The 23,838-nt window shown below is 45.4% G+C and overlaps 1 protein-coding gene across 3 annotated transcripts in view; it reads left to right on the forward strand.

The window, feature by feature from the left end:
- Nucleotides 1-23,838, forward strand: part of LOC114880189 (rho GTPase-activating protein 20-like) — a 120,279-nt gene that overhangs the window by 33,438 nt on the left and 63,003 nt on the right. For 2 of the 3 annotated variants that reach the window (XM_029195912.2, XM_029195913.2), the window contains exons 4-5: nucleotides 543-588; nucleotides 1,219-1,391. In XM_029195912.2, coding sequence (XP_029051745.2) covers nucleotides 543-588; nucleotides 1,219-1,391 — 219 coding nt within the window. Of the gene's footprint in view, nucleotides 1-542; nucleotides 589-1,218; nucleotides 1,392-22,433; nucleotides 23,808-23,838 lie in introns of those variants that run through there. The other variant, XM_029195914.2, reaches the window with a different exon arrangement.

Raw genomic sequence — 23,838 nt, forward strand, 5'->3', positions numbered from 1 at the left:
ATTCAATGAAATAAATTGTTGGCCACGATCAATAAGCTATATTATTCTTCCGTTTTATTCGTTATTTATTATTCGAATAAGATTCCTTGCGTCTTATGAGTGACGCTTTAATGCTCGCTGATAGAAAGAGCCTTAAGGACTACCGAGCTTATTCACGTCGGATATGCTCCCCTAGATGATGTCCTGATTGGACGTAATGCTGCGTCATAATTCAACAGACAAAATGTATGCTTGTTTCGAGGACGTGATTTAGCCTCGTGCCATTTGAGCTGGTCGGATCGTCGAACCCCGCGTTAGAAGCTGTGCTGGTAAAGTTGAAAAATGGTTTTCACGGTTCTAAGCGTACGCTTCTGTCAGCTCGAGTAGTCACGATTTTATGTATTACCTCGAAGGCTTATTTTTTTGTTTGTTCTAAACATGCCACAAGTTCTTTGTAATATAACTATCATTTAAGAGGAGAACGATCTGTCAAGGGTTTCTTGATTTTTAGATATCATTATTATAGTAATATTTTTACTAATTCCGTTTTTCTTTCGTTTCAGATCCGCACCGCGTTAGAGAACTGGGATGACAGTAGCTTCAAATCGAGTAAGTTACATTTCCTAACTTTGATTTTTAAAAATGTGACTGTATTTATTTATCGAGTTGGTACGTGTATTAACTCTGACACGTACACGACCACGCGAACGTATCTGTTAGAAATATTTCTGTCATCGTTCGCCAATGTACTCGTCGCCTTAGGCTCGCAGGCAGTCCTGATTTAAATTTCATTTGAATAAATTCGCGGTGTACCTCGCGAGGAAGTCTACGACGCGTCTGTTGATAATGGAGTGGAGAAGGAGAAGGGAAAAAGGAACGATTCGATGGTAAATCATATTCTCTCGGTGCGTGAGTGTCCGTGGAAGCATCTCTTCCGTGATGCTTGAGACCCCACCAGAAGAGAAAGAGTCGAAAGGAGAGAAAAAGACGGGGATCGTCAAACAGAAACGAGTTTTATAGAAAAGATAGCGAGATGATGTATCGCCGGATCAGGAATTTTACCAATTTAATTTTCCATTTTATTTTCAATCGCCAAATTTATTGTTACGTAAGCGTAGAATGTAGGTGAGGAATAATATGTTACAGGAAATGAAAGGGGATGAAATTTATTGAATTTTGTCCGATGATAAGGTATTCCTTAATGTCCTTCCTAATTGCTTTCCCGTACGCTGTCACCAGGTGACTTATTTCCTGGCTCGTTTTGGAACTCTTACTGGGAATACCTGGAGAGCTACGGCGAAGCCCGGAGGATTCTGGACGAGCTTAGAGCGACGGAGGACCCCCTGCTGCACTTCCTTAGTCTTAGGCAAGCGGCGGCCAGGCACTCCCCATCCTCCTTGCTTCTTCTACCGGTGAGTTATTAATTGCTGCATCAATTAAAAGCATCATATTAGCGTTGTAATCGATAAAATTACTCGTCCGATTAAACCTAGTCGGATGATAAAAAGGAGGAAAATAAAATACCTCTTCGGGTAGATGCGCGTGAAAGGCAACGGATAATATAGGTCCTTCAAAATGCGAAGGAAAGCCGATAGGAAAATTAATGCGATCCGGAGATGGATGAAATATAAGGTAGTTAGTTGGCTCGGATAACTACATGATTTTCACTTTTAATACTAATCACAGCCACCGAAGTACCCGTCGTTTATACACGCCATGGAATAAGCATGAGTCGAAAATATTCTCCGGTCGCATAATTAATCGTCGGGTCGTTAATTCTAATTATCTTCGTTTCGAAAGAGAGTCTGCATGATTTTCCCCGACGCGAGGGATCTCTTTGAATCGCAAGGGAACGCGTTTACGCGTGGCCACGAAATAGAATGCCGTAATTGACCTTAACGATCGGCTCGGGCCACAACGTGGTCGAGACTTTTTGCCTCGCGAGATGAGCACGATCCTCGTGGTTTAGTGAAAGTCCTACCTCACTGACGCAACGCTCTACAAGAACATCATCTTCGGTTAACCTTTCGAGCCGCTGCCGAGTCGACGAACAAAAGCTATCGATCGCTCGATCACCTGTCTATCGATCAGCCACGTCCAGGTAGATACAGTGGCGATCAGCTACTTAACAACTGCCTGATACTTCAGCAAAATCGCTGTGTGCGATATTTTTCTTATAAATTCAAGATATCGTCGTTACACGGGTTGCCTTGAAAAAAATCATGTTTCCCTGACGAGTGTAATCGAAACTCGTGTTCGGCACGCGGCGTCGCGTTTAATCGCGTTATTCGCTATGAAATTTCACCTGTCCATCGAAGCACCTGTAGCCACCGCGGCTAGTACTCTGCCTACGCGAAATGTCCGGTAGATTATGCGATGCCATGTCACACGTGGGTGTCCCTGGCACTCGGTTACTCGCGAATATCAGCTCTCCCTGCGGGCTGACGTTTCTCGTCGCTTTTGATAGTCGACGCGGTGTATCGTGAAAATACGGAGCCAGTTTTAACCTCGTTCCTAACGATCCTAACGTTAAGACGAATTCGCGAGAGAAAGCTATTCTCAGTGCCCTTCATTTTGTACGCACCTGCGTACAGATATATGCACCGGAGTAACCACTCATTGTTTCTCGTTTCTGCCATGCCGTGTTGCAGAACGACGAGTGATTTACGAGGTGCACTCGTCGTGCCGCGGTAATACGTGTTTCGCCCGAAGGGGCTGGAAGATAATTTCGTGAAAGGAGAAGCCTTAAGGACGCGTACAAATGCTTTAAAGTCTAATTGATTCGGTTACATCGTGCCCCCTCGTAGGCTTCTAAGACGTTTTCCTATACTCGTTTCCGGGATTGCTACAGGCTGTTTCTAAAGACTGACCATTTATTTTTTTAAATAATCGAAATTATATTCGGATCTATTTCGTTGAGTATCGGTAAACGGTGTATAAGGGTTAAAAAGAAGACGGGATGAGAAAGGAACGTGTAGATAATTAAAAGCGTAAAAAGCTAACGGTTCCGTTGCCTCGCAGAATGTGGCTGATGCATACGCAACAGCTAGGGGCTGCGGTATATACGCGATGATGCTTCGTGGATGATAAACGATCTTGCGTTCTCATCGATGATGGCCGTCCTGTAAAATTCTGACGCGAGTCGATAGTACGAACGTTCGTTGCGGCTTCGAACCGTGGAACGCTACCATGAAACCATTCAAGTAGAAGAAGAAGAAGATGGAAACAAGCTTTGGTTGCGTGTTCTGTTGCGTTACAAGAACGAAGCTTCGCTTTTTAAACGAGTAAATTCCAAGGAATGATTTCATATTGCAACTTGAATTTTCCAATACTATTCGATACTCTGTTGCAACCTAACTCTTTTGAAACATTCTGTATAACTCGTAGTCTCGATCAAGGATACTAAAATGATCGATCGGGTAACAGAACGCGAATAATTGACAGTTGCGTGCAAGGAAATTATACAATGTTGCTTTCGTGCAGGGATGAGAGTATAATCTAGCTGGTTTGATCGGTTTTCATTTTTCCATTCTATCTTCTTCTTCTTCTCTCTCTCTTGTCCAAGAGAAAGACGATTTGATGGGCGATAAACGGGATAATATAAGGGACGCGTATGCGCGACTGTCCCAAGACGCGACAGCGAATAAAAGGAGAAAAGCGTAGGCAAATAATTTACTTTGCCATAAATTGTGTCATTCAAGGCGACGCGACGCAGACTCATGCTGCGAAAGCGAAACAGTTCTCGAACGAAGATCGTTTGAAAATTAATTAAATATCCAACGCGACACGACGCGACGCGTTTAATAGAAAGGCGTTTAATCCATTCTCCACAGTCGTCTGTACTGGAAAAATTTCTGATACAGAACGAAGGGTATAATACGGCTCCTATGTACCTCGTACCGTAGTGAACGTGTTAAAAACGTGGCACGCGGAAGAAGGATCGTTCGAGTCGGCAAAGAATTTCTGCCGATCGAAAAACCTTCGATCTTGCCCCTCGAACTCTTGTTCCATGCAAACGCTTGCTCGTGTTTGTCCCCGGATTCGCTCCTGCATTCCATCGGGTCTATCGTGTTCCAACGATTTTGCCCGTGGATAATTAAAAAACACGACCGGTAACCTGTTTCCTGAAAGCGTCCAAGCACGTCCATCGCTTCCTCCTCGTCATCCGCGACGCGCAACCGGGGATGTTTAGATTTCCTCGAGCAAAGAGGAGAAATGGGGAGGCGAAGGAGTCAGTTGGTCCCTTCGTCGGTCACGGTCACGTACAGCAACGTAAGAAGTGGGAAAAAATGATGGAAGAACGGGAGGGAAGGTTATTAGCGATCGATCCGAGCTTCGATTCCCGGATAACAAATTGTTGCTGAACCAGTTTCACGAATTCGAAGAACCGTCGCAAAGTTGCGGGAAAAAGATGAAGAACCATGGAAGACGATGCGAGAGGAAGACCTACACAGTGTCGTGCACTTCGAAGGTCTCTCGGCAGACGGTGCGCCGGTGCGCCGGTGCATTCCTCTTATTCCTTGGAATTATTATCAAGGTCGAAGCGCGGTATCGTTATCCGACCATTGGACCACCGCCAAATGGCTGCTTTTTAATTAACCATGGTAATTAACTTTCTCCGTGAATCGCGTTACGTAATAACACGTCGGAATGCACGGAAGAAATGTCTGAAGATACTGTTTGAATTTTTGCACGAACCATCATGGGTTCCACGAGGATCGATCCTCGGCTGCATAAATCGCGAACGAAGCAATCGCCGTGTTGCCATAAATAATGTAACTAAAGCTATTAATCACAGTTCGCGATCACGCAAGAAGCGTCAACAGAGAACTCGAGAAGCCAACAATCGATTCGTCGTAAAATTGCCCGCCGCGTTCTACGAATATCGCCCATCGTGGATTTCAGTTATGTATTTTTTTTTTTTTTTTTTTTTTCTTCACCAGGGATTAACATTCGCGAACCGTGTAAGATTCCAGATAAATTGAACTTGAAACGCCCTTCACGCCTCCGCCTACCAGTTTTTGTTCGCCAAATCCTAACGATCTCCTCGACCATTTTTAACCTGCTCCTTTCTACGGATTAAAAAGCAGTATATCTGTTGTGGCCCACCAAGGTGACCCCTCTGTCCATATTAACGTCACGAAACGCGGCTACCGTTGTTACGAAAAGTTATTTATCGGCTTCCGTGAACCTGATGAACCTGGTTAGAAAAAATGATGTATATTTATATATTGTAAGAGCGCGTGTAATTGACGGAATTATTTTCTTGTAAATGGAGTAATTACACGGTACTCGCTGACTGGATAATAACATTATTCCTAGGAGGAATAATTACACCGCAACCTTACCGACAACTCACACTAACGCTCGTCTATTTCTGTCGAACCACCCTGTACGTGTACATACACGGATCGAATGCATACTTCCGAACGATAGAGTAAGTTTGAACGCTAACGATTACCATAAACGCGGGACCGGTCTAGGACGACCTCGAAAACGTAGAAATATGTAATTGTCAGGAGGCTGGCAATTAGTCGAAAATGGTTATCCGCAATTACTGTTCGGCGGGGGAATAATAGACTGGTCATGGTAGCTTTGTACCGAATCTCGAGGCGGCGCGGCGTGGCGAGTCAAAAGTGGCAAGAAAAAAAAAAAAAATTTAAAGTGCCACGGTAACGAGGCATTGTCGGCAGGGAAACGTTGATTGGGCAACCTACGCGTACGAAGAATTTTCACAGGCATTAACTTTACGACGGATAAGTGTGCGGCGTAACCGTGATGGTTGGCGAAAATCCGGTATAAACAATTACCCATGGACCTTTATGCGACCCCGAATTGTTGGAATAATTGGCACGCTCGTGGTAGTTTAACGATGATTATTATACATCGCGGTTGCATTCCAACCGCCTGGTGCTTATGGTCCGCCGTTAAACCGAGCCCACTCGGTGAGTTACATTCTATTGACACGCTCGACAAGCATTGTATCTGTAACGTGTAAGCTTTGCTGTCCGAGTAAACGATCCGTAACGATTAATCACTCGGTACTGGCACCTCTATCAACACCGTAAGTTTGCATTATAATTTATAAACTGTCCGTCTTCATTTGAAATTATCACCGACCTAGTAGTCGTGAAATTCGGCAAACCAAAAGGAGACTTGCAATTAGAACTCCGATTTCGTTTTATTTCGTTTCACGTACCGAGGCGGTGTCTTCGTAAGTGGTTTTTAAAGGACAAAAATCACTTGGCGGAGGTGTGACGGACGTTTCAAGGCCTTCAAGGTTTCATTCGCGCATGAAAGAAAAGAAAAAATGGCATTCGCCGAGTGTGCGGTTGGCGGATCGTTCGAGGCACGATTTCTGCGAAAACGAGTCCCTTTAGATTGCACGTTTCGCGTGCCAGCATCCCCGGCTCGCCACGATATTTCGTCGCGGATAAATCGACGATAATCGCGAGTGATAACGGCCGATTCTCTGGCTGTTTATCGGGGGATCTTGATTGGCCGGCTCCTCCTCTGGACGGACGTGGGCGCGTTCACTGTCTCCGTCGACTGTACGGAAATTTATCGACAATTATTCCAGAAGCGATAATGGACGTGTCTGTGCCGCGAACGAAAGTTATTTTATCGACGAAAAGTAAGCCGGTCAAAGCTGACGATTATCGTCACGATGTTAATTTATTGCCGGTGATTCGACGCGACACGACCGCAGCCGGTATTTAGCTGTCGTTCCACCATCCGAACGACAGGTAATTATTAATAATTGACCGTCTTCTGGCTCGGTGCCGTTGAATTATTATACAGTCTGCCATCAGATTTTCCCGCCACAATGTGCTATTCTGTTCTACGAACAAAACTAAAAACAAAATATTACTTACATTCAGCCATCATAATACGTACCTTTTTTTGGTGTACATACTGCGATAGATATTTTTCAAGCCATTCTTCTTTTGCTACTAGCACAATGTAATTTGCATCCAAAGTGGTGCATAAAGGTTCCAGTACCGAACACAGGGAAGTTTACATAAAAGAACATAAAATTTCTTTCATTACCCAAAGCGTACATATTTGGACGGTTTCGTGATTAGAATCTCAGGTGAAAAGAGTGTAGCAGTTGTAGAAGGGGGTTGTCATCGAAAAGAACAATGGATCCTTTGACGTTCGGGCAATAATGATTTTTCGAAAGGTCGCTTCTCGCGCATACCTGGCGGACAGGTTGATTTCTCGTTAGAATCGAGGCTAATTGCCTCGTTATGCAACGTACACGGAGAGATCGTTGATTTATCAATTCTTGCGACACGTTTTGCCTTTTGTTGCTCGCTTTTTTTGTCGCGCTCGCTTTGCCACGCTGCTCGTATCGTGGAACGATTGATAGCGAAAGAAAATTTTGTTTGGCAAGGCCACTCGTCAGAGCGCGTTTATCATCTCGAGCAATTATCATCGGAGTGATCCGTTTCGATTTAGACGAGTAAACGATTCGACAAACCGGCTAGCCGATCGTTCGCCAATTTCGTCATTGATATTAATTATTCGTAAAATTTACGCAATTCTCACGCCATCTATCAAGATCCTATCTACTTTCGAATTTCATTTCCTTCCAGCCTCCGGCGTTTCCGCTCCGACCGGTTAATTAATCGCAATTACGCGCGGCTAGTGAAATCGAGCCGGTGTTCGGGGAATATCGCTTGTGGCTTATACTAATAATTCGATTTGTTTCTCTACACATTGAGAGAGGGAGTGAGAAGGAGATAGATCGTTCTCGCGTATCGGTGATATCTCGACAGACGAGTTAATTGCATCTCAACCGGGAATGATTTACGGTCAAGATCGTTATAGATCCGTGAATTATTTATTCCATGATTTAATTACAATTACAGTAAGAAAGCTCAACGGTTTGGATAATAGTAATTTTCATTATAGAATTCTCACTTCTTTTCGCATTCGCTGCATTATACTTTACAAGAAGGATCGTACCGTTCTCGGTTGCAGTCTCCGAAATTCGTGGAACAATAAGTTACGATAATTATTCGCGGAACTGCTCGATGCACGCGGCTATATCACGTCCCCGGTGTCTGGTATTAATTGCAACGCGAGTTTCGCGCACGACAGGCAATATATTTCGTGTTAATTCGGAAAGAAATACGCGAAGGGATGCCGACCTCGTGTCGCGGATATTTCAAGCTCCTCCGCTACTCAGAAGAATGAAATTCTTACGAATGTCTTTGCGAGTCGTTACGTAATACGAGGAAACGAATGGAACGTAATGAAAAGGGGTGACTGCACATGCGGTGGCATCGATAATCACACGTGAGAGAGAGATAATCGACGAGCATCACGTAGCAGTGAGAAATATTACCGAGTAACGTCACACGGCATTCCAATATGACACTCGAACGTTGGAGATTCATAGTACGAGGACGCATCATCGTCGATTCTTTTAGTAAAATCGAAAGATACGCGAGAGAAGGGACCGGATGTCACGTGTACGTTGCGTGAGCTGCTGTGACAGGGACACCTTCTGGAATAATAAGACCTACCCTGAGTACGTAGGTACTACCCGTACGGAGGATCCTGTTCGAGGACGGAAATCAATTCTGAAGGATGAGAAGCTGGTGTTACAGTGAAAGGGCAATGCCAAAGCCGATGATTAATATTCAAAGAACAACGAAAGACGAATAATTTGGAAAATGATCAAACATAATTTACCGATCGAGCGAAAGAGCTCGTTTACCGCGAGATTTCCCATGGATGAGTTTCCATCCAACATCCGGCGAGAAGCGGCTCGTTTCTCCGCGACCGCATCGCGATTATACCCACCTTTCGAAGCCGTCCTCTTCTCGATAATAAGTAACTTTCATTTCCTCCCCCGACGGCGGTCTTCTTCGTGGCGCACCGCGGCGGCAGCAACACGTGTCCGCCTATAACTCGCCTCATAAACGGCAAACAGGTACAGCCGTGCGACGTTAATGACCGAAGCCTGTTTCCACTCGATAATTCTATTCTAATGAAACGTTCATTTTTATGGGACCTACTGAAAGGGTTTAAGCTTGTTACGCGCCAGTTGAAAGCACGAGTTATCGAATAAAACGTAAGAACGAGACGTGATTTCGATAGGAATCTTGTGGAATACAACATTTAAAGAGAGAATCTTTCGTTTCTTTTTCTTAACGCGTGAAAAAAAGAATTCCTATAATCGAAACTCGTTTCTATTCGAGAGACGAGTTGATCTTGAAGGAAAATGAAAGCGAAGCAATTTGTTGTTACCGCGCTAACAGCTATTTTATCGATGGCCCGTTCAAACGGCGTACAATCGATTCGAATTTCCAATCGAGACTCCGATGCGATTCATGCTGGCATAATTACAAAAGGGACGCCACGATCTTCATGAATAAAACATCGAGATCTGTTGGTTACGCGAGGCACGCGCTGAATTATTGAGAAAACATGTCGTTTGATCTTTCTGGGGCGTGATCTATGCAACGATCCATGAAAGCATCAGATTTCGAATCTCGCTATAAGGCGAGGATCAATTTCTATAAACGATTAATCTGAGAGGCTTAATTGCCGATTTTCTCGTTAAGGTAGGACAACGGAATCGTGAGCGATCGTTTCGCTAGTCGTGTTCGCGTTGCAAAATTTCGTTGTCGCGCTAAGAAATGGAATTTGCGTACAACGACAATCATTCGGGCACACCTTGTAGGTACTTCGCAACGACAGAAGAAACGTCTTGCTCGAAAGTCGCCGATTGTAAATCTCGCATAGGTTTGCATAGGCGCGTATTCCTAGCGTTATGTAAACACGCTGGTAGTTCAAAAAGTTCGAGGAATTTCTTCTATGTATGTTACTTCCTACGTGTATCAAAAGTGACGAGAAAGTTCATTCCTGGAAATGAATAAAATATACGGTAGATGTTGTATAGTATTCGTTTGCTACCTGTGAGAAGAAAGTTCCACTAATTTTCCATTGTAAAAAATCAGCTAAAAGTAGCTTTTCCAAACAATAGACCGGCCTCGTTTGTTTGCGTTACGATGTAATGAAGGAAATAATTCCTAGAAGTTTTTCAATGCACGTATTTCAAGGAACAATCGCGCGGACGTGTATTCTCTTTGAAAGCTCCGGAGAAAAATGCTTTTCCTCGAGGACTCGCACGCACACCGGCGTAGAAGAGACGCGACACGGCAAAGCGCGTGCAGGGAATCGGTAAGCAAATGCAGTTGTGCTGGTGCACTTGCATATTCGCGCAATCACGCGCCTGTGTGCACTTTCACCGTCGTGCACGGCGGAACTGCAAAGTAGCCTACATGCAGGGCGTTAAACTCGGGCCCGCGCCGCGACGCGACGCGACGCGACGCGACGCGACGGATTGATCCGCGACCGAGAATCGAGATATCGATCCGTTGCAACAGCGAATTCCTGCAACAGTTCGGGCCGGTGTGTTACCGTGTCCGGCCTTTTCGATGAGTATCGTCCGAGCGTACGGGACCGATTGCTCCATTGTAAATGATTAGTTAATTAGAGTTTGGAAGCTTAAAAAATTGTTACAACTTGAATAGTCTAGGACTTAAGTTATTCAAAATAGAATATAGAATTTTAGTTATTCAAAAAGAGACAAATTATAGGTTCTGGCACTTTGACTAGCACCCAATTTTTTATTACCTTTGTACATCATACTAGCATGCTCTAGTTACTAGAGGAGTCGAACTCTTCTTTATCGAATATGTACCTTATAGTATCGTTCGTGCAACACGATACACCTTCTCACCTTCGAACAATTTCTTATTCATGATGCGAGTCCGAGCAGTTCTCACAAGGCGGCACGGTAAACGGCAAACTATATCATCACTCGATACCTGGAAATTGGTGAGCAATACGTGTCCGCATTTACCTCGGTACCCCTTTATATAATGCATACCTGGTTTCTCTTGGTACGTATATTAAACTTGAACGGAACGTGGTCGAGAAATAAGAAAAGCACGAAAAGTTGATTCGTTTTTCATATAATGTTAGAGTATCGTGAATTCCATAAATCACATCGAATTACATCGTTCGATAGTGACGAAGAATTGATTATTAGCAGTGAGAGAGAGTGGAAGATTTTAGATACCTCGTGATCAAAGGTAGACTAATCGTCGGTTAATCGATCTGGGTGTTTGATAATCTCCGCGTGAAAGTCTCGAGGCAGCTTGATGAGATACGTTTCGGCCGATTGTTAATCGAGATACGAACAGACATATCGTTCGGTGTCCATGTTCTTCTTAGTGAGTTTGGTAGTTGAATCGAGGAATCAATCGGTACGATTGAAACAAAAGGAAAGTTGATTGATGCCTCCTTTTGATAGAATATGTTTCTTCACTGATCATTGGAATAGTTAATAATAGGATTGGAGAACATTTTAATTTTCAAACTTTCTATATTTCAAAAGCTAATTGTTTAGATTTTTGACGATCCTAAGATGGCGGTATCAGGTGTAGTTAAAACTAGACAAATAATTCGTTTTCTCTCTCGACTTGAGGACTGTTAAAGATTTACAAATGCAAATAATCGATTCAATAATTTATTGAACACGTTGCTCGACTCGACTGGACTCTCTCTTCCCAGACAAATCGTCCAAGATTCCGATTGCGCACGAACAGGAGGAGCAATAAAATTTCGTCCGGAATTTATTTATCGATTCGCCGTGTTTAGCCGGCAAGCAGATGCATTCTCTTTGTCGGTGTTAGCCGCGAGTATATATCTCCGCGAGCAAACCGTGGCAGAGCAGGTACCTTAGAAGGTAGACGCACGATAACCGCACCGTGTCCCTTATCTTCCACGGCCCTGCATCCCATGAGATGCGAACCAGAGTGTATTTAAGGCTTAATCCAATTTCTTCGATCTATCTGGCTAGCAAAGTCACGTTACTTTGATCGCACGATAATCTTTACTTATCAAAAATAGATTCCATTACGTTTGAAAATATTTTTCCATCAGCGAGCGAACGCAATTTCGCGTGAAAAGCAGCTATAATGGCGGGGTGAAATGATGTTTCATCGATGTATCACGGTCTACAGTCTCGATTTCATCTCGCTGTCGTTTGCGATCGGTTCTCGAGCGTTGCCTTTTGTAGGACACGCATTGGGTGGCCAAGCGAAACGTGCACGACCGATCAAAAAACCAACGAGATTTCACTGCGACGCTCTCTTACTTCCTCTCTTTGTCCCTTTCTACCGGTCTGTCCTCGATGACCATCGACTGCACGATTTCGTTGTTCCTGACGATATTACATTAATAACAAACCGTCGGGCGTCGCTCGAATAATTGGATCGACGATAAAAAAAAAGAAAAGGGGTATCCCCATCTCGTGGGACCGCTTGCTTTCCCTTTTACTCGACTTACTTATATTCCTTGCTGCTCGAGATATCCGAACACGAAAAAAATTCAATTTTCATAGGCATTATTTTCATTTATTTGTCTCTACCAGTGTAATCAATGCGAACAGTGAAAGGGTTAAACAAACAAATAGATCAGACAGGTATAATACAAGGAGGACATTCTCAATTACAGAACGCAATAAACAAAATGAAGCTTCGATCGATTTGCTTTAACTTATGAGCACCACCTCGAGCAGTCCAGTTTATCTTGCTAGGTTTCTCCGACTGTGCTTCCACTTGCTTCTCATTCACCGTCGCGTCGACCTATTTCCCGGGGGTCGGAACGTAGATAGACCTAAGTAGAAACCTGTTCATTAATCGAAGAATCCTAACGACGTCTATACTCTCGTACCTTTCCGGCTAACGAAATTCAAAGAACAGGCAAATGAACCGCGTCGATTGGTCCAATGAAATTTCCGTAAGATTTACACACACGAACCGTATTATTATTCATTTGATCTGATCGAACGAGGTATATTTTACGTCCACGTTAGAGGAACGATTAAACGTAGGAATTAGAAATTACACCGAGAGACGGAGTCGCTAACAGGAAACGATTAGATAAGTTTTTTTTTTCACTGTTGCATCGAGAGAAGAAAACATTGTGTTGAATTCGTAATTACGAATACGAAGAGACTGGCAATCGTGATTTCGCTACAACCACGCCAGAGGTTTCCCAGATTGGCATCGACTGTTTCTAGCGGTACCAAAGCGACTCCGTTACCGCAATTTCTTTCGGATCCTGTCGGTAGATAGCGTCGAGATTGTTATTAAAAATATCAGAAATCTCACGGCACACGCAACGCACCTCGCTGTTCACCTCACGTGCCAGCAGAGGTCGCGTTTTTCGCGATTTACCTGTCCGGACTAACTCTTCTTCGTTGTTATCACTCCTGTCTTGTTCCTTATCGTTGCTTGCACCGATCGTTTACCGAGTTTCATAACTTTCTACACAGAGCGTTTGCCGTTTGCACGCGTTTAAAGTAGAAATTTGATTTCCAGAAGATACGAGCTTCTATGCGATGTTAATTAGTCTCTGAATTAATACAAAGGATGATTAATAGTTTCATAAAGAACGCGTTATTATTTCCACGCGACGAAATGGAAAGTCTATCATCACGTGGATGCTCGTTGTTGTTCGAAAGGATTCAACAGGAATACGAGCTCTAAATTATTCTCTAGGTCAATAAAAAAGTTTATTAACCCTGTTGCATCGATTGTTCGATGCACGAGAACTTTTCCCCCCTTTGAACGATATCGTAGTTACGCGTCATTGTTCTCGACAAGAAGAGAATTCTCGATCCAAGACGTTAATTATCCTCTATGAGCCATTAACGAGGCTGTTATCGTTCACGGACACTTCGCTTAATGAGATTTCTCTCGAGTTTCACCTATCGTCTATCGTCGATCGAGAATACGCGTTGAGAACGCATCGTAAAGCGATTCTTCGCCATCCCTGGTTTACGACTTTTCCAGGACCTTGGTCGTGGCACGAGTCACCAGTATTTTCCTATTCAATTTGATTACTCGCATAAATTAGATAGAAGAAGAAATAAGACTCGAATTTGTCCGGTTAGCCGTGATGGTCATGAAATTACCACGATCGTTTACAAATTGGCTCAGATTTTTCTTCATCGTCATTAACGTTTGATAAATTCTTCCTCTACTCTTATCACGATACTCGTAAAATTTTCCAATTCAACTTCCGCCGATTTCTCGTTGATCGGTAGACAACGACCGGACACGAGGCGCATTGGGGAAGGTCTAACCGGTCCTGTAATTCCCGTGCATACATGTATGAACACTCGGTTATGCACGTGTACGTGTACACGGTGGGTCGGGTTGTTTCACAAAGCGGAGCTTTCACCGATGGAAAGCTAGCCGACGGCCAAGGTGGCCGAGCACCTTGAAGCGGTATGTAAGTACAGTGGGTCAGAAAAAATTCGTGCAGCCTTTAAATGGGCTTTTTAGCTTGTGTAAGGTCGTTGAAAGTGGGCCGATCGTAATTGAGAAAATCAGCAGATTTATCTTTGCCTTCGCTGATCGTTACGTACCAGACGAATCGTGCTATTTTCTTTGCAATTCTAATACCGTGCGAGATTTATACGACGTGTTAACTATCGATCGAAACGCGAAAACATGTGTTAATGAATAACAAAAATTTATCTAATCAATGTAACTTTTCAGACTTATTCAAGTTGTGTTAAAAGCAATTCATTTTAAGATTCGTTGATTCGTTGCTGACACCCTGTATATGATGTTGGAATTTCTGATCAGAGATTACCATCCATTCAGTCGTCAATTTATTATGTTTGTTTGATTCGAGCCGAGTCGTATCGTTAATATTATAATTTCCAAAGCGCCACGAAGAAATACCGGTAACGAGTATCTTGCAGAACGAGTCACATACCGAATTCTCCACGCGCGACCTCGGTAAGGTCGCCTATCCGACCTTCGCACGAAAGTGTCACCTAAAACGTTTTACCTGCACGCTCACCTGCCTCGCCGCGTCGCGTAACAGGTATACGGAGAAACGCGCTATAAAGTACAGCGCGAAATCTGCTCAACCGCGTTCCAAGAAAGCTCGTAACCAGATTCGCAATTTTATCCTGGACACGCGTATTTGGTAAATATTTTAGAGCCTGTTCTGCTTGCGTGACCTGAATTGCCAGCTACCTTTACGTATTTTTAACGAGCTCCATACTAGACTACAGTTTCTAGACTGTCCAACGGAATAAATCAACAGAATCTTGTACAATTAGCTAAATTTATTATTCAGCTCGACATCAAGTTTCCTCAAATTCCCTGTAAATCAATTTCCTGGAAATTTTCCAAGAATACGATTTAAGGACGGGTATGACCCAAAAATACCGTTATTGTAGGACCCAAGAATTACGATACGCCAATCGCTATTCTACAAAGCTTAATTAGGATGTACCTCTCAGCAGGAAACGTGTCATCAAAAATAATCTTCTTAAACACAAGTTCCGTCACGTCTACAGGTACTTAAGGGATTTAAGAGAAAAACATAGATTGTCACCGGGCTCACCCTCCACAGCTATGTATACTTTAATTTATGGTTACTATTGTGGCATTCAGACCCTACGATCCCAAGATAGGTGGCTATGAACTTAAGGACCCCGGGTTTCATTCGGGGTATTCCCTTTTTTCCACAGATTCTTATATTATCTTAAACACAGCTCTTTCATTATTTACGACGATTATTGTGAATTTTTCTTGGGATTTATGAATCGAAATTCATTTCTGTCGGTGCGTACTACTGATTCCTTCGAATAGCGAAGCTTTCGTTATCAATAACGAGAGGTTTGTTATCAGCAAAGTTTTCCACCATTAGCGAGGCTTTCGTATGATAAGCTCTGCTAAATGTCCTAACACTCTCGGTACACAGTGAGACGTGGCTGGAACAGGAGGTAGGCAAGAACGTACCGCTTATTCACGCGCCGTTACAAGCGTGTGGCGCAAGCCGCGCGTTTGCATGCCTGTAACTGGTATTCTCGCTCGTAACGCAGATTGAATTCCTGCCGGGCTGCTCGGATAAGGGTAACGACGACCCAGCGTCGCGACTACAAGCTGTAATATCGAAGCTGGCCTCGCGTTCCCTCTAGATCAGCAACTCCTTGACGTCACTCGTAACTCCTTTAGGGGAAAGCAACTTCCGCGATACGAGCTCTTTTCAGCATAGAAATAACAACTAACGTCCAGACAAACGCCACCATCGTTTCTTTGTTCGGACTCGACAAAACGAAAGGCTACGAGTGTTTCATTGTCGCTCTTTGTCTTCGAAGAATAATTAGATAAAACTAGGAAATACTTTATTGAATTTTTCAAACGGACAATAGATTCACTTTGGAGAAAGAAATTTTATTTAGTAACACGATTCTAAACGTTCCCATCTTGGTGACTCGCGTGGGATTTCACTTTCGCGCCGAAACCTGAGGGTTGACGAAAACAGTTGAGGGGGCGGTGATAGTATACCGAGGAAGAACCGTCTCCTAATTCGGATCGAAGATCGAGGGACATCTTTCGAGGTGCATCAGTGCAACGTCCTGCCATGCCGGGAAGATTCCTCCTCTTGCTGGTACCTTACACCAGGTTCCTTTGGACTGACTCACGTACCGGTCGCGGTTGTTCGAGACCTCTCCTCTTCTCTACACGTTCCCACTTCGTTCCACGAACGCGACGAGAACTTGCTTTTCGGAAGCAAAAACGAACGTGGGCGAACTTCTCGAAGGACATTCTCACAGATTCTGTTCCATCGCGACGCGACAACATCTCTCCACCTCCTTCCTCTCATTTTCGTTTCTTTTCATCGTTCCCCCGATCGCTTCGCTACATATCGATACTTTCGCGATGCTGCGAACCTGATGCATATGAAACTTTTCGGAAAGCTGATTTAACGCGGTCTGAATCCCTATTACCCCTATTACGAGCGATAAATCTTGATCTCCCTTGTTCTTGGAGACGAGTCGTCAAACGGTAACAAGCTACGGGACACTGAAATACGTTTGAGAATTCCATACAAAGTGTCGGTCATCGGACATCATTGGATAAGACACAATATACCACGAGCTCGGTAAAATGCATAACAACCCATCGCTCATTCTACACCAGATGCGCCGCGCCGGTATTTCGCTTATGCCAACAATATCGCCATGGACATTTCCATAAAGGACTTTACGAACCCTTTGCTACACCAATTTGCGGTCCCGTTAACCAGGATCATTACTCTGAACGAGCAGTTCTGTTTCCAGCCGCGTTTTTCCGCGCTTTAAAGGCTCGCACGCAATGCGGAAACGCAGGTTCGAGGGCGGTTTGCGCGTCGTTAGCACACTTTTACGGTACAGGCGGATCGTGTCGGTCGCGAGCTTTCTACGGCGTTCCCAATGCCGATCGTTTCGCGGAAAGTCTTGAGAATCGGTATCCTTGGAAAGTTTTCGGTGCACCTCGGTGAGAGATTTCTAAACGTACATAGTAATTGTACGTAGTTATTTTAACTGCAGTTCTGAAAACTTTCAGTCACGTATTACTCTGTTGCTCGCAAGCGACGACGTTACGTTCCATTACACAAAGGAACCGCAACTTTCCATCGGCAATTGTCAAGTTACGCGTCCGTGATTCGAAATATCCTCGAGCGTGTTATGTCACGCGCTTTCACGCATCGGAGTAACCTGTCCAAGGGACAGAATCGACCAACCCTGTCCCGTTCTTCCTCTCGCTGGTAGAATTTCCTGGTGATGGCGCACCTTGCGGAAAGCGAAAAATCTCAGGCAAATCTGGTTCAGACGTCGCCGCGCGGGAAGTAACCGTAATGGTAACAGTAGCAGAAGGATCAGCGGGCAACGGGCGATAATGAAATCTAAATTGCAAATTATGACGGGGCATAACTCGCGCTCGTTATCCTCCGCGTTCTGCTCCATTGTCGCACGCACTCTCCTCGAGTTTCCTTCTCTCTCGCTGTCTGCCGGTTGCCGGTGTTGCTCTCTGAACGGTGGCATGCGGATGCCTTGCGCGGATGCCCGTCTTTAATGCCCATTCGAATCTCCGCGTATGCACGCGAAACGGCCGATGCAATATGCCGTGGACCGTTAAGTGGCGCGACCTCGCTGGTCCTCGAACGAAAAAACACCGTTCGAACCCGGTGAAGCATTGTCGGCAGCGAGGAGGGAGGGATCGCGTGGAAAACAGGACCCACGCGTGCACCAAACACGTGGAAACGTTGTGCCAGGTCAAGATTCGTTCTCGGCGTAAAGTCTCAGTTCATTTCAATAGGGGTAAGGGTTGATTGTTCTTCATCGCGCAAGGTAATCAAACCGTTCACACGTACGGGTGAATCTGCTACATTTGAACGATGGAAACACGTTAGACGATCCCAAGATAGGATTCCCGAGACTTGAAACTCTCCGAGTGAAGGCACGCGGAAACGTTGCGTGAGGTCGCGGAGTCTTTGGCAAAAGGATAGACCCTTGTTCCGACGGAAGAGTTAGCCGTCAATGAGATAATGGGGCGGGTTGCGAAACATAAATTAAGATATTATCATCCGGGGTGTCTATGTACGTCTGTTGCGCCGATTGTATTTATTACGGCGGCGGGTTAAATCTTTCCCACAATTACATAAATAACTCTGCTCACCGTGTGGCCAAATCGCGTTAGAAGACTCGAGCCAAAATTTACGATTCTATTAGATTTGTGGCGTCGATCACCGTTAACCTCCATTGAATACAGAGGTGCATTTTTTCTCTCAGATATTCGGTCGTACTGAATTCCTGATCCGGCCACCGCTCCCACGACATTTGGAATGTGTCTTACCACGTGTGTCCATTTCTACTGCGGCAGTAGTTAGTATTATCGGTCAGACGGCTGACTATCCACTCGACAATTTAACTGTCTTTAGTCACGATTGATTCGGCCATCGCCTTTCAAGGGTTAAAGTGCTCAGATTTGTCACATTCTTCAGACTCCCAATCCACGTAGACGATAATGATCGACTATTCTCCTAGAATCACGATAAAAGCGTATTGCATCTGGGATGCAATTTTCTGTTGCAATTCCTCGTTCGTTCTTCCGTATGCAGCTACGGGTATGAAGTTAAATAGGGGGGCAATCGTGGCTCGTTGGTCGAATTGGAAGATTAAGCTTCACCGAAGCCGGCGAATTCCACGCCCATTGTCGAGCCATTTATTAATACCTCTCCATCATTGACCTCTCCATTAACCCGTTTACGCAAGCATGGCCGTGCACGATGCGGCGCGGCGCGGCGGCGTAGATCGCGAGTTATTAGACCGCTCGAGCGGATCGTTATCGTTGCCCCGATCGATGGAATGGTGTATTTCCTGGCCGGGGCTACGGCCTCTGCATTCGCGACTTTCACGAAGAAACGATCTCGTTCGCGGCCTTAACTCTCGATCGCATAGCTTGTTAAACGGTGGACGACTTGAAGGCGAACGCGCGGAGACCACTCGGCACACGCTCGGTGAAACGCTGTAAATCACCATTCTGTCCGACGAGTATTTCGAGTATCTACCACGTTTCTTCTGTCACTGTGATCATTTTTTTCCTTTTCTTCTCTTTCACGCGGCACGCCTTGCCAATCCTTCTATCCGATCTAATCTAACCGGTTCTATTCTCTATCGAATTCTTTCGCTATTTTCTCACGTGCTCTTCGTTAGACGGCAACCTTTCTTCCTTATCATTGAAAATACTGAAATTATGCGGCCGAATTTCAACCTCGTTTCGAAGGATGTCGCGAGGACACGAACGTGGGTGATTCAACTAGCGAAATCCTTGAAATTGACGTCCTCGTCGCGTTATCAACGGGTGCAGACATAAAGCGTCGGTAGGCGATACGATAACGGCGCCGGCTCGCGCTTCAGTGTCAGGGGAAATCGCGGTTCGGCCACTTCCTGCGGCACGCTCACTTCCGTCTCGTGGCAGCCTCTCGCACAGCTGATAATCTCTCCGTAGGCAGGTCGTACTGAAACGGCGCGGCGGGCCGTGGTCGTTAATTTCTTGCCGGAGTGAAACCGGCACGGAGTGCGCAGCTCCGCAGATCAAAGGATAATATTTCTCACACTGTCCGACAGTATAATCGGCACGCAACGTTTTCCCTTCTCGCGCACGTACTCTTACGGGAGAGCGCTGAATTTTACGCCGATGCACGTGTGCAGGCGCGCGAGCAACCGCGAGGAAAATCAGCGCCGGGATGGTTAGATAGAAAGGATCTAAGTAACAGGTAGATAGAAAGGGAAAAGATCGTTTTTATTGAACTAGGGAATATTCGATTCTGCTTAAAACTTTCCGCGTTTCGCGAGAACTTCAAAAAGAGCGAAAGAAACAGAGAACGACCGCTGAAACTGGCCGTTGCGATTCCTTCTGATAACGCGAATTTATCGCTCCGGCATTCCATAGCTTCGCGGTTTTGGCATTCCAGTTTTCGAACGACTTGGAACGCGCGTGAACAGTCACGCCGCGGCGATTCATTTTTCCGACATACGATTGTTATTCGCGCGACGATGGTTTCGCGAAAGAAATTCAAGAAGAAATCTCTGTTACGTAAACGTAGACTGTTTAGTTATGAGCAGTTGATAAAGAATGCGTCCAGGCACGCCAGACGACCTGATTTAATCTGATATTTATAGCGTTTTGACGTTATCTTTGATTCGATGCACGTTCAAGTGACACGTTTTACATCGCGTTCTGCTCCAGATTCGATCGTCGTTGGCTCGACACGCAAAGGAGCGACGAACAGGGAGAAAAAGCGGGAAAAATACATAGAGATGAAAAGGATCCAGTAAAGAGACTGGTGGTTACTTGTCCGCGATCGCGGTCGTAAATCGAGGACTACGAAAGCGAGAAAAAGAAGGTGCGAAAAATACAACCGCGACTGTGGACTGACGCGATTTCGCGATAACTGGAATTTATTTAGCCTTTGCACCTGTCGTGCTCTTGAAATTTAAGCCTCCTGCGGCGAGAACGCGATCCTAACAGAGAGAAGATTCCACGCGTACAGAAAGAATGAACTCGGACGAAATTTTCGTTCTTCTCGCATTCGTTTCGTCGTTTCATAGAGAATTATCTGGAGGGTAGGCTTGATGAAAAGGTGTGCAAAGTGTTTCTCTAATTATTTCGTATCTAGACGGTAGCATGCATGAAAGATAAGGCGAATTTCTAGTTACACGGTTGTTGTATCGCTCGGTTGAATCGCTCGGTGCAGCGCAGGACAAGTAGACTTCCGCGAGACGAGACGAGACGAGACGATGAAGATGAAAGATGAAAGATGAAAGATGAAAGAGGAAACGCAGCGAGTAACAGCGCGTGTTCTCGTTGTTTGCATCGTGGATCATGAGCTCGTTACAGGGCGAATCGCAATCGCCCCGATCCGCCTCGCGTAATTCAGATTCTCACGGGATGCAGCCGGCGTGGCAGAGGAAATAAAGAGAGACACGGTAGGAAGAATGGCCCTCGGTATCGGGTGATTGCGGTAATTACGCGTCCGCGTAATAATTGCCAAGTGGACTGCTGGAACGATTAATCATGTTCCTCGTAACGCCGTATATAGGCGCGGGAATAATTGAACTTTTGACGGCTTCCCACCCTAATGATATCGTTCGAGGGATAAAGAGCGCTATGTTACAGTCTTTCTATCCTGATGGTACTTCGTTGTCCTTCAAAATGATGAAAAGCACGATTGCACGATCGTTAACCCATTTGCTCTACGTTTAGTTTATGTTTTCTCAGCGAAACACGATAATATCGCGTTTAGAAATAAATTTTTCGAGGAAAATCAGGTATAACGAAAGTGACTGGGATTAATTAGATCGTTCGATTAAGTTTCTAATCACCCAGTGTCTTTTCTTCCTTACTTCCCTTCTTTATCGAATTCTCGTTTTCACCTTTTACATTTCGAAAGGGAGCTTCTTGGAACTGGACGTTCCAGGACAAGCCGGCACCTTCTCTCGATGTTCCGCACGACTACTCCCCATTTATCGTGTCCGACATGCGAGAATATCACCGAGAAGCAACCAAGAACCAGTCATCGTGCCATTAATTAGCCGGTTGACGCCTAGAAACAGGAATTCATTCCGGGGTCAGGCATTATCAATTGCTTTTATCGTGGCCGAGACCGTTACAGCGAGACACGTTCCCCCGTTTGCAAATAGAGTACGATGCACCCTGCGGAGCATCCAGATACGTTCTCTTCGTTATCGGATCTTTGAAAATCTCGGAAAATTATCGCTTTTCTTATGCTAATATACGCTAATGCTTCTTTTAAAAGCAAACGAAGCGAAAACAAAAGTGTTTCTTTATCGATCCTTGGATGGTTGCTGCAATAATCTTGATCATTTATCATAATAGGCATTTATTTCATTCGCTACTGCAGGCGACTATACAGTGGGTCTCTAATCAATCTTAATTGTAATGAATACTTAATGAGTACTACTCAATTCTTTCGCTAGAATGGGTAAAGGGTTATAATGCGTTGTTATTCAAAAAAATTAGCTTCAATTTGGAGAAAAAACCGAAGAAAAAATGAGTTTAAAAAGCGTATCGACGGGCAGTTTACCCCTACCCGATCGTTCGGACCTGCTCGGTGGTGGAGGGGACGACGTGTAAGGCCCCAAAGGGGAATAAGTCCCGATCGCCATGGTAACCGGTGACTCGGTCTCGCGGCGGCCCGTCGTAGATCGTCAAACTCCGATTCAGTTCGTGCGGCTTCGTCCGTACTCGGGCATTTTCGCAGGAGCGAGGCCAACCGGTCGGCAAACGCAGTCTCCGCGCGACCAGTTCGATTCCGCACGTAGCCAGTGATCGGTGCTCGTGCCGTGTATCGTGTCGCGTTTACGTTCTCTCTCGTGTAACTGGTTGTCACGTTTCAGCAACACGCTGCGTTTCGCGTTCTTTCGCGTTTTGTCGCGTTGCTCTTCCGCTGGAGAGACGGTAAACGAGCGCGACGATTAAGGGGGCAAACCGCGAACCGCAGAAGTATAAAAGAAACGGTGCACGTAGAAGTAACCGCTTGAAAACGCGGAGCGTGTTTGCGAGAGAGCGGTGCACGCCCGAAGGCAAATACCTGTGCCTGGTTTCAAGTCGATCCGGGCCTCTGACACGTCGCTTCCCGTAGGCCACTACTTTTCTCCTGCTCGATCGGTGAAACGTGCCCGAGAACCTACCTGAAACGGTATCTCCGCGTTTCCCCGCTACGCAGCAAAGACAGCCGGGCGTTAAGTCGCGTGTAAACGCCTATCGTCGTCTTTGTGATTGTGACCGATTTCTTTTTCCCCCTTTTACCTCGCCTCCTATCGCTATGATAACGCGGGCTATTTCCTCGTCGCGTTCAAGTGAATAACAGTTTCGCTGCCCTTGAGCGGCTTGCACGCGGAGCAAGTGTGTACTCACGGTGTTGTATCGCGAATCCCATTTCGTTGAACCACCTGTGGATTTGCCGCGAAACACGAGTGACAGTGTGCTCTTTAACCGAGAAACGAGACAAAATCGATGGGCGAGACAAAGTTCGGCACGATGGCCGAGTCGTCGTGAGAGGAGGTGGATCGGAGGTGGATCGATTCGGTTGTACGCGGTGGTAAACCAGCTTGAATGATGACCATGTTCGGCACCCTCGTTCAGAGGCTCACCTCACCGGTGACCTCGCCGACGAGTCCGCGACGTCGTTTCAAATCTCCGTCGCGTTGGGAGGTGCAAAGCGATCCGGAGGACGATCCAGCCGCGCCGGTTAGGAAGTCTCGAGCTAAGCATCTTCTGGATAAACGCAAGAGCAAGAGCAGGGCGCGAGCATTGAACGTGCATTCGGAGCAAGTGCAGATCTGCAACTCCGGATGGCACGACGCAGCCTTTCCGCCCCTTCGAGGCACCAAAAGCCTTGGCAGGCTCGACGGTATGAAAGAGGTGAGTGAATCCGACGATTTCTTTCCTGGAA

The sequence above is a fragment of the Osmia bicornis genome, chromosome 12 (assembly GCF_907164935.1).
Source record: "Osmia bicornis bicornis chromosome 12, iOsmBic2.1, whole genome shotgun sequence".
In the NCBI taxonomy this organism is placed as follows: domain Eukaryota; kingdom Metazoa; phylum Arthropoda; class Insecta; order Hymenoptera; family Megachilidae; genus Osmia; species Osmia bicornis.